A 10,851-nucleotide genomic window follows, 5' to 3' on the forward strand; every position below is an offset into this window, starting at 1 on the left:
ACTAAACTACCGAGCCAATAATATGCTACGAGCGATGTTGTCGAGCTCATTGGTAAGGTATTACCAAATGCAGACATTGTCACATCGTATCTTATTTGATACGGTTAACTTTGAACTTTGTGCAGTACGATCCATTGTGTTAGGGTCTCATCCTGTGATACTGCGGCAATCACGATCGTTTCCTGAAAAATGCCAATCTTGAGGTCACGTGAGCTTTGACGCCGCAATGTCTAGTCACGTACAGCTGTGTGACGCCATAGTCGCACATTTTGTATGGCGCTTTCTGTAGTTTTACTCAGTCTTTTGTGATGCTAAAGTGAACTACATTACAACTTTGGACCTTTTAAAAATTCTATAATTTGTTTTTAAGAGGCTGCTTTGCTATCAAACGCTTTTGAACTAATTGCCATTAATTTCAGGTTCATGTAAATAAATCCGCTGTAAACAAAAACTTCTAGATTGCAAGTAATGCAAACTAAGATGGCTAGATTGAGTTTGCCTAGGCCTATATCATCCATTTCGTGCTACAGTGAAAGAGTGACTTTATTTGGCAGTTTGGTGACACATTTTAATCGTGATTGGAGTGGTTCATGCCAGTGTCTACTGTCTGGAAAACTGAATTTAACTGCATTATTATAACTAGCCAAGTTGCTTAGTACTTAAGCCACATTTATGGTATTTATTGATGGCGTGGTCTTTTTGTAACCTAGACCTAGTTTTCAGATTTTAGAACAAAGTGTACAACATTCCGAACGTATAGTTTTAAGGCATAGCCAAGATACAGTATTAGGCCACATGCGATTCTTTTTGATTTTGGTATTCTGTTCAGAATTTTTGGGTCTGGTATACAAAGGCATCCTGCGGTTGTGCACTTGTATACTAGACGCGAATTTTCTGAGAAGACGAAATAAATCTCTAGCTCTAATTTGCTTTGTGGTTTAAAAATGACCTATGTGCTTTAATAATAGTTATTTTCTTTATGCTGTCATTTTGGTCAAGGTTGTGTAAAGGTAGCCTATAATAGAAATATGTTGCTGTACATTTTACTAATTTTTGGTTGTGGCAAGTATGTGTTTGCTAACACATGTGAATTTTATGATGCTACTCCAAATGTAACTCAGATAAAGGACAATCCTTGTTACCTAAAGGTATGCAGTTCTATGATTTTACTAACCAATTAGTGTTACAGCCTAATATACCTTCGTAAGATATGATAATATTTAAATTATACATTTTTGATACATGGTGCCCCCTGTTACTTGGGAGAAAGCTTTAATCACTTAATCACAGCAAAATCATACCAAGCCTTAAATTTATGTCTAGTAATTCAACCCTATGCCCAAGATGCCTAGATTTTTTTTTTTTTAAATGACTATTTCAATGTAAGTAGTTCACCCAGCCCATTGTTAAAGATAGCTCCTTAAGGTCAAGAGAATGGCCATGCGTAAAGTTGGTTTTAGTGATTTAGAATTGAAGTTGGATTTTAGATTAGAACTTGAATTTAGGTTAGGTTTTTGTTATTACGTTGTAAAATTAAAGTTTAGGTTGTTGGGAAACTGAAAAATTGCTTTTAACTTATGATTTTCGAGACTTATTCGATTTTGATGGATTAGATTGGTTTAAAGCAAACGAGTAAACAATCATAATCATGGAAAATGGCTTTTTGTCATGTTTAAACAGCTTACAAAATTGTAATTTGAGGTTATGAACCAAAGCATCCAGTTTGTTCACAACACAGTTGGTTCGTCCTATATTAACCTCATTCTATGTTGGCAGTGAGTTAACCATATAGCTCATTTGTATTACTACATTTTATTGTTTCTTTCATATGTTACACAACTTTACTTTCTTCACAATAGCCTGTAACTGACCTGTGAGGGGAGGTAAGCTTCTCAAAATATTATGTGGTAGACCTAGTCCTAGGCTATGCCTGAGTACCATGTAAGGTCTACATATTTGCGATATTGTAGTATAGTATAAAGTGCAACATAAAAGAAATGTTTTACCAATGTGTATAAATGATGCCTTAACACTACAACGGCCAGAAAACAAGTTGACCTCCAACAGCTGTTGGTTTCGAAAACGACACCACGCTAAAAAATGTACTTTTGATTAAATTTAGCGAAAAACTCAAAAATAAATACTTCCGTAATGAATTTAGGTTGTATTTTGCTTGTTCGTTTGAAACAAAAACTAACATAGCTTCAGCAAGTCGACCGTTTATGACGTTGAACAGATTTGTAAGAAACGAAAAAAAAACAAGATTTATGATTTGAAAAAAAAACAAACACCATTCTGATGGTAGGTATCTTATCAAAATGCTAACTATTGCAGAAAAAGTTCATATGCTTCCTACACACAATATGATAAGTCTTCAGAGTTTACAGCAGGACCCATGTTGATCAATTTATGTCGTGCAGTTTTTGTATTCTGTTAACTTCCAGTCGCCGTTACCACACACTCCGCCAGTTGGCCTGCTGCAGTGACTGCAAACTGTTGTTCTGTATTATTTTCACAACCTTGTCCCGCACAATTCTTTCGCTGCCATTCGTGTCACTGTCACGTACTTGAAGAACTTCATCTAGCATATTTTCTGGATCATCAGACTCATCAATGTCAGAATCTTCATGAAGGATTGTTATGGCTTCCGCCGCTGTGTACCTACAACTAAATTTGTGTGATGACATCTTTATCTAAAATTTAATTGTAAATCTGCATATGAAAATATTCTTTGTTAACGTAAACTAATTTACTGCCTGTTGCCTACTTTACAGTTTATAGCCTAGCTCTGCTAATAGCGTATGAAACAACAAAAAACTTGCTGGATGTTGTTATTTTTTAATTAACCTTTTTATAAAATGGAAAAAGTATGAAGCTCTTAGTCTTACTGCGGTAACATACAATCCGTACGTTGCACAAAAACTGTCGTGTACATTTCACAGTTAGTCTTCGCTGCAAAGCAAGATTGTATTGTGCAAACGTACATGGACGAAGTATGTCTATGATGTCATAAACTCTCCGTGAAAGCTGTATCTAAATGAGATAAACAATCACTGGAAAAGATAAAAACCAGGGTAATCTCACGCATATGATAGTTGCAAGTGCAATCATGCAAAGTAAAAAGATGTTGTAGTCTACTGTAACTCAAAAATCATTTTGGTGTCGATTTCGACACCTCGGCCGTTGAAAGTATAACAGGTTGTAAAAAATTAATCGAAAATCAAATTTCGGTAAGTGTTACTTATCCATACTCTTTCAAGAAAGTTAGGAAGCTACTGAAAATTTTATATCCTTGCAACTGCATTTGCTAAAAAAAATATACATCAAAATTCAAAAAGTGTTGATTTCGACACCTCGGCTGTTCTTTTGTTAAGTAGTGACTCTCTGAAGAGCGTATACTAGTCTGAGTACCATGGGATAAGCCAATACCATGCGGTGAACAAAGTGGTATCTGTTAATCAAAAAAGTACTTGCACAAAGTACTGGAAGTTTTAAACAATTTCTGATTAGGCTGAGCATAAAATCGGTTAAGCAGTACTACTACATATTATATTCTGAAGATCATAGCGAAAGTATGTCAACATTAACCTATCAAAAGAATGATTATTGTACATAAAACTTCCAAATTTTGATAAAAACTGATGTGGTATAGCTGATTAAACGAACCAGTGACATCATGGTATCACCTTGATTTAATGTGTTTAAAGCTGCCCCCGAAGTTTCATGCATGATAAGTTTCTGGATGAAGTATCCAAGTATAGCTCAACCATAAGCGAAAAACATGCAAAACGAAACCAATTTGCCCCATTTTTATTGTACACAGTTATATGTATATATAATAAAAACTTATCATAGATCAAAAATGATTTAATATGCAAGTTGGTTGCCTAATGGTCTAATCACTTCTGTACTGGCATAGTTTTAGTGAAAATTGTAATTTATCGCTACTAACGTTTTTTGATAAAAAGCAACATTAACAAAAAACTTTTAAATAGGAAACAGATGACAATGGTGCATGTAATTTTACGGAAGACTGTGGAAATGACTATTGCTATTCATCTTGGAAAAACGTCTCGGGTAAAATTGAAATCAAAATGAAAGGATGCTGGGGTGAAGACCCTGACTGTGAGACGTAAGCTCATTTTTTACTAAATCTTCTTCATAGACAATGATTGTAATACCGTTTGTTGTTTAACAGGTCTACATGCACAGCAGTAGCAAAAAGTGGAGGACCGGGCACTGGAGTTTTCTTTTGTTGCTGTGATACAGATTTTTGCAATGCTGATTTTAAATATGAGCCCAGTGAAATGATTTTTATTGGTGAGATCAGTTTTAAGTGTCAAATTTTATACCATAAATCCCCAATCTGGTGCTTGTACATGCAGCTTACAACCCCTACAAAACTACTGATTAAGCTTCTGAAGTGCTGGCATTAGCATGAATCACTTAAAATCAATCCAAAGCTGTAGAACGCAAGCGAGTTAAACAGGTTCTTGTGACTCTGGCATCAAAGACACAAATAAAAACAAAGCAGATTTAACCTTATATATGTATAATTAGAATTACCAAAAGCTTTTCTTTCCATGTCCCAAAATCACTGCTTTAGTTGACAATTGGGGGACAGCGAACCCCGATTTGAGAACTACTGGTGTAGATGTTTATTCTATTTTTAGCTTTTATTTTTAGAACCAACTCCAAGCCGAGCACCAGTTCCCACTAACCAAACTTTGCGTGTTTTACTCTACACCTTGGTACCCATAGTTGCATTGAGTCTCTTGGTGATAGTATGCTACTGGTTATATAAAAAGAAGAAGCAACCATTTGACAACATTGATGTTGCAAGCCTGGTATGTTGAAAGGATATGAATAATAAATAGACTAATTTCAACAAATTTACCCAAAGTCATTATGACATACTGAAAATTTTATCAAACAGCACCTGAATAATGGGTCTGTCTCGATATTCTAGAGCAGTTGGTACCAAACGTTTTGGCTGTGTGTATAACCTTTAATGGTAATTCAAATCGCGACAAGGGTATACATACTTGGAAACAAAAAACTTTTGTTTATAGGTTACCTTTATACCGGACATTTTATGGCTTGTGAGGTACAGTATATACTTGTTAAACCCTGTACCCTGTATAATGTAAACCCTGTATAATGTACTACATATAAAACGCTGTTTGGTAAAAGTCCGAAAACAGTAAATCAACTTCTGTTGATTTTGATTTTTCAACTAAGCTTAAAGTAATTGTAAGGAACTCTCTTAGCCTGTCAACAAATGATAAGTTGGTTCATAAAAGAATTAATTCACCAGCTACCTTTTGTTATTGAAATTATACCTGGTGGCAAACATAGTATTTTTAATGATAAGCTTGTTAATAGGCCTGGTAAACCCGATGAAAATGTAAATGGCATGTTATCAATGTGCAGTGTGCACTTGTCCTGGCTGTGTTTTCTTGTTTTGAAGATTCAATTGCTATATTGTCTGATAAAAAATATTGGAGCTTGATATTTTCTGTTTTTAAAACTTTGTTTCCGAAAATTCTGTTTTGTTATTTTTTTACCAGAAATTTCTGGAAATCTAATGTCCCACTGCCCCGCACAACCAAGAATACAGGGAACGATATTTGTGCTGGTTTGAAGGTTTTCACGTAATAATTTTTTCCTGACATCCGTGACATTTACATATGCAAACAGAGAAATTTACATAAGCAGAAAAAATTGAGTGATACCAATTAAAACTTAAACATCGGTTCATAATTTAAACAACCTTGCAATTGAATATAAACATTATACAGTATAACATAATGCTTTTTTAAAGTTTCAGTTCTTCGTTGATATGCGTTATGGCATTTAGCAGCACTTACCAATAATGTTGAGATCTTGTATAAATATATTTAAGTATTTATTAAATACTTGTAAATAGCAATCTGCGTTACAGAATACCTAATCCAGGAGGACCGAATTCCCTAAAAATTGATTTCACTTTTTGTTTTTTACTGAATCTTTCAATGGTCATACTAACGTGATTGTTTTCATTAATTTCTTGTGTCACTTTTTTCGTATGAACACAGATTTACGAAGCTATTATACTCAAAGATTACTAATGATTACTTAAAATATAAACTGTTGTAGTCAGTGACTACTATTTGGTGTTTGTCATGACGACTATAACTAAAACTTAATTTTTCAAGATAAATGTGTCATTTCGCTACTTTTGTTACTTTCAAAGATAGTTCGCAAATTTTCATTAAGACTATTCTGTGTTTTACACCCCTAGTTATAAATATATATTAGCCAGCATACAAGTTATAGAATAGGCCAAATTTTTTTAAATAGATAAGTTCTAAATGAAATTAATGACCTTTGTTGTAATCCTGCACATAGGAAACTCCTACATCATGCATCACAACCACCACAGCAAACACAACTTTGTTATCACCTGGCCAGGCAGAATTAAAATTTCCACAGTTGATTGAAATGAAAGCTAGAGGGAGGTTTGGATGTGTATGGAAAGCGCAATTACCGGATCGTTATGTTGCAGTTAAAATTTTTTATGCACAGGTTTGGTTTAAATTTTGTCATTGCTTGCATATGCGTTTTGGTTATATCGTTGTTGTACATAAGTTTTGTTTTGATTATTTATCTGCTTGTTACACTTATCAGGATAAGCAGTCCTGGTTGAATGAACAGGAAATCTTGAACACTGATCTTGTGTACAAACACCCAAACGTTCTTCATATCATTGGTGCAGCAAGTCGTAGGGTTGGAGTGGAAACTGAACTTTGGCTCATCACAGATTTTCATGAATTAGTTAGTTTTTTTACGTATATTACACAGATTAACTAGCTACCAGACCACCAGTAAATAAAGATGGTTTACATTCAGAAAAAAAATGTACAAATTTTATTATTTGATTGAATATTTTTTTTATAGATTAGATTCCCTCTGAACTCAACGTCAGTCGATGAGATTCAAAAAATTCTTGTCTGTTTACAATGTATATATCTTATTTTGTTGCAATTTTAGGGATCACTTGCAGACTTTTTGAAAGTTCAAACAATGTCACTGAGTGATGCTCTAAAGTTTAGTGAAACAATGGCAATTGGTTTATCATTTTTGCATGAAGATATCTTGTGCGGGTGAGAGATTCCTTTACTTGATTGTTTAATTTGTAAATAGAAAATTTTATGTATCATGGAGCTAAGACTTCCTTACCTACTTGGTACATCTTTTTCTCATTGTCACTTTATTCTGAAAAATGTCTAGTTCAAAACCTAATCAGAATGAGTGTAAGCCTGCGATTGCACATCGAGATTTTAAAAGCAAAAATGTTCTAATTACTGGAGATATGTCAGCTGTCATAGCTGATTTTGGGCTTGCTGCGAAATTTGAACCTGGTGAAAGTACTGGTGAAAGCCATGGCCAGGTATGTGGAAGTGTTTATGGCAAGATTCAATGTTGATGGAAATGTCAAATGGGTCTACTATTTAACTTAAATAAAGAAATAAGCATGTTTTCAGTTTTATTTATTTAAAGAATACAACTCTGACAACAGTCATTGGTAATTGGTATGGCCTCTTCTGTTGTTATTGACTTGTCTAACTCGTTTTGAAAAGGATTCCTCCTGTTTTTCACGTGTTTTAATAAAATTTTTGCCACTGTATCATTATAATGGCCTCAAATAGTGGTCGATCTATTCATCCCTCTGACAATTCAACTCGGGATGAGCAAACCCAGGGCAACTCTGTAATGGAAGATTCTCAATGTTCTGATACCAGGCTTTTTTCGACATTCGCGATGAACCGCGGCACCATCAGTTAAGCTAAAGAAAGAAATTTTATTAAATAACCAAAACCCAACTGTACCCTTAAATCATACAACAAAGGCTTTTATTGTATGCAAAAGGTGAGGTGTCAGACTATCGGTAAGATAAAAACATGAGATTAGCAATGACAAAAATTGATTAATCCACTAAAACCAAGACACTGATACGAAGCAATCATCGCATAATATAAGCAAACAATTATTGCATTATAAAAATGGTAAAGTAGAAAGTATTAAATAACATGTGACATACTTTTGTCACAATTCAACTAACGTCCCAATAAAGCCATTAAAATTCAACCTAGAGACTATTCAACCCACAAATATTTGTTGGTTCGTGCCGGGTTAGTTGTTATGGGTTGAATCGACTTAAAACTGCTTCAAACAGCTTGGTTAAGGTGTTACTGTCAAGTTGGGTTCCTTTGATTAATTTATAGTCCACATGAATCCATGCAAAGTTGCAAGCCATATCAATTACTTAATGACTGTCATCAAAGTTGAATTATATCAATAGAGTGGTACATAACAAATTAATAAATAAATTGCTTTATCTTTTTGAGTAAATTGAATTGGAAAGTACTGTACACTATGTTTTGTAACTATATATAATTACTTTCTTTTTCAGGTGGGTACTCGTCGTTATATGGCACCTGAAGTGCTTGAAGGTGCCATAAACTTTCAACGTGATGCTTTTCTGCGAATAGACATGTATGCTTTTGGTCTTGTCTTGTGGGAAATTGTAACTAGGTGTTCAGATATACCAGGTCAGGTTTTTTCAGTGCAAATCTAGTGTTAACTCATCACCAGTGTAACATGCATGTCATTAAAGGCAATTACCATTTTTAATAATGATACCAAATTTTGTTTTTTGTTGCTGTCGTTATGATACTTATTGGTTTTTCTTAGTTATGTTTTATTTTCTGGGAATATTTGTATTAACAATTTTATTTGGCGTGTTTTTGTTAAATTTTGCTGAGTCATTTATTGATTAGAACAAAACTTTATGATACTTAGATAATAATGTGTTCTATGTAATGGTTGGAAAACCACATTTGAATGTTTACACATAAGTGCATTTTTCAAAAAAAGTCTCTAACATTGTCCTGTGCGGCTGTGCCTATATATTTAGTCGAGGCACTTCATCGCCCAACAGACTAACGAGTTTGGCTGCAGCCTGCAGTTTAAATAATGTAGTAGCATGCTTATCCGATCTAATTTAAATTGCCTATGATTTGGGTTTGGTACAATACTCCAATAGGGAGATTTTCAATATTATATTTTTTTACTAGACTGTTAATGTTTATGGTCATTTCATTTTTTAAATTTTACAACAACCTTAGAACCACTTAAAACATCTTTTTGATCACACTCTACTCAAATACAATTTGGTGAAAATATGCATGCAATTGCAAGTGTCAGAATTATATATGTATCAGAGCTATACCTGTTTTATGAGGAATAACGGGTAACTTTACTTCAGGTGGGTCATTTCCTTTGTATTTTATGCCTTATGAGCCTGAGCTTGGCCAGCATCCTAGCCTAGAGCAAATGCAGGATTTTGTTGTGGAAAGAAAACAAAGACCAAAAATAGAAGACGCTTGGCGTCAACGCAAGGTAGGAAAACTATTACTTCTGGCCAAATATTTATGTAGAGACGCTCTGGGATTGCTGTTGAGTGCTCAACTGTTTGTGGTATATGGTTACAACGAAGGGTGGATTAAAATAGAGACAAACGTGGCAATTGTTACAGGCCCTTTGCTCAGGTCCCTGTTTGAGTAAATTTTATGTTTAGCACAGTAGAACTTTTTCATTTTGTGGTAATAATTCCCTTATTTGGTTAATTGTAAAATCTTTGCAATTTTTCGTTTAAGAACGTTTATAAGTAAACACTATAGTAATAGTTGAACCAGAGTTTGTGAATTTTGAAAAGTAGCTACGAAATAGCTTACGAATGACTACTTAAAATAAAACGTTTTGTGAGCTCTGCTATATATTTGCTATAGACAGTTCATTAATCCAGCTCTGGTTGCTAACCAATGGTGATGCACTACAGGCATTGTCTTCGTGGTATTTTTTCAGTTTTAATATCAAGGATTTTTAAATGTTGGTTCAAGGTTATTGGCAGCCTATGTGAAACAATTGAAGAGTGTTGGGATCATGATGCTGAGGCAAGATTGTCAGCAGGTTGCGTTGAAGAGCGAATCCATACTCTTCGCCAACATCTTATTTCAAGTTCTGGTGAACTTCCGGTTAAGTCAAATCTTTTGAATGACGACTTAATTACAAACACTGCTCCACTCATTTCTCCAACAGATACTGAATTGCAGGTACTGTATATTCAATAAATCTCAACATTTCATCTCGGTCAGGCCCTAGAATAGCACTTCGGCCGTATCAGACCGTCTTCTTATGCTGTGCCGAGAAACCGGGGCTGCAAATGGCAAGCTAGAACCTTTTACACAATTCTTAAGCTGTTAATGTCTTTACCTTGTCAATGGGCTCAGCAAATTTGACTCATTTCGTTAGCACTTTATTGCACAATATATCTGTAATGAAATGACCTTGCTATTCAGTTAAATTTCGAAATTCTGGATTATTTTGCTGTAAGTATTAAACTGAGATAATGGTTGTTAAGATGTGGTATAATATTTTGATTATACAGTAGAAGCCTGTTAATTTTTCCCTTGGGAAGCCAGAAATGTTGCAATTGGCGATGCTTTATACTGTAATTTTGTTCAGTTCTTTACATGTTTACACATTGATGTAGGTTTGAAAATAACATCCATGAAACGATTTGGCAGGTATATACAATATAGATATTTTCATGCATCATGCATTTTCATTCAGTGCATGCGTTATTTTGGCTAACGTGTGCGGCTGTTTGCCTACCTGTCATTTGTTTTTTGCGTTTTTCCATTTGTTGATGTATAATATGTACGTTAAGTGTTTGTTTACCTTGTTTATTTGTCAATAAATCATGTACATTAGAACTGTACTACCGATGTCCGAAGCCCAAGCGTC

The 10,851-nt window shown here is 34.3% G+C and overlaps 1 protein-coding gene across 1 annotated transcript; it reads left to right on the top strand.

Moving 5' to 3' along the window:
* The first annotated feature begins 981 nt into the window (after nt 1-981).
* Nucleotides 982-10,825, top strand: LOC143470613 (activin receptor type-2B-like). The gene is made up of 11 exons (XM_076968862.1): nt 982-1,148; nt 3,996-4,132; nt 4,199-4,320; nt 4,687-4,847; nt 6,391-6,567; nt 6,670-6,816; nt 7,033-7,145; nt 7,273-7,432; nt 8,456-8,594; nt 9,311-9,444; nt 9,945-10,825. The coding sequence occupies exons 1-11, from the start codon at nt 1,029-1,031 to the stop codon at nt 10,173-10,175; spliced, it is 1,641 nt and encodes a 546-aa protein (XP_076824977.1). The 5' UTR covers nt 982-1,028; the 3' UTR covers nt 10,176-10,825.
* Nucleotides 10,826-10,851: the final 26 nt, after the last annotated feature.

Source organism: Clavelina lepadiformis, chromosome 9 (genome assembly GCF_947623445.1).
Source record: "Clavelina lepadiformis chromosome 9, kaClaLepa1.1, whole genome shotgun sequence".
In the NCBI taxonomy this organism is placed as follows: Eukaryota; Metazoa; Chordata; class Ascidiacea; order Aplousobranchia; family Clavelinidae; genus Clavelina; species Clavelina lepadiformis.

Coding starts and splice junctions, on each gene's coding strand:
- LOC143470613 (XM_076968862.1), top strand. CDS start 1,029: ATGTTGCTGTACATTTTACTAATTTTTGGTTGTGGCAAGTATGTGTTT. Junction 4,321..4,686: donor CAGTGAAATGATTTTTATTG/GTGAGATCAGTT, acceptor TTTTATTTTTAG/AACCAACTCCAAGCCGAGCA. Junction 8,595..9,310: donor TAGGTGTTCAGATATACCAG/GTCAGGTTTTTT, acceptor ACTTTACTTCAG/GTGGGTCATTTCCTTTGTAT.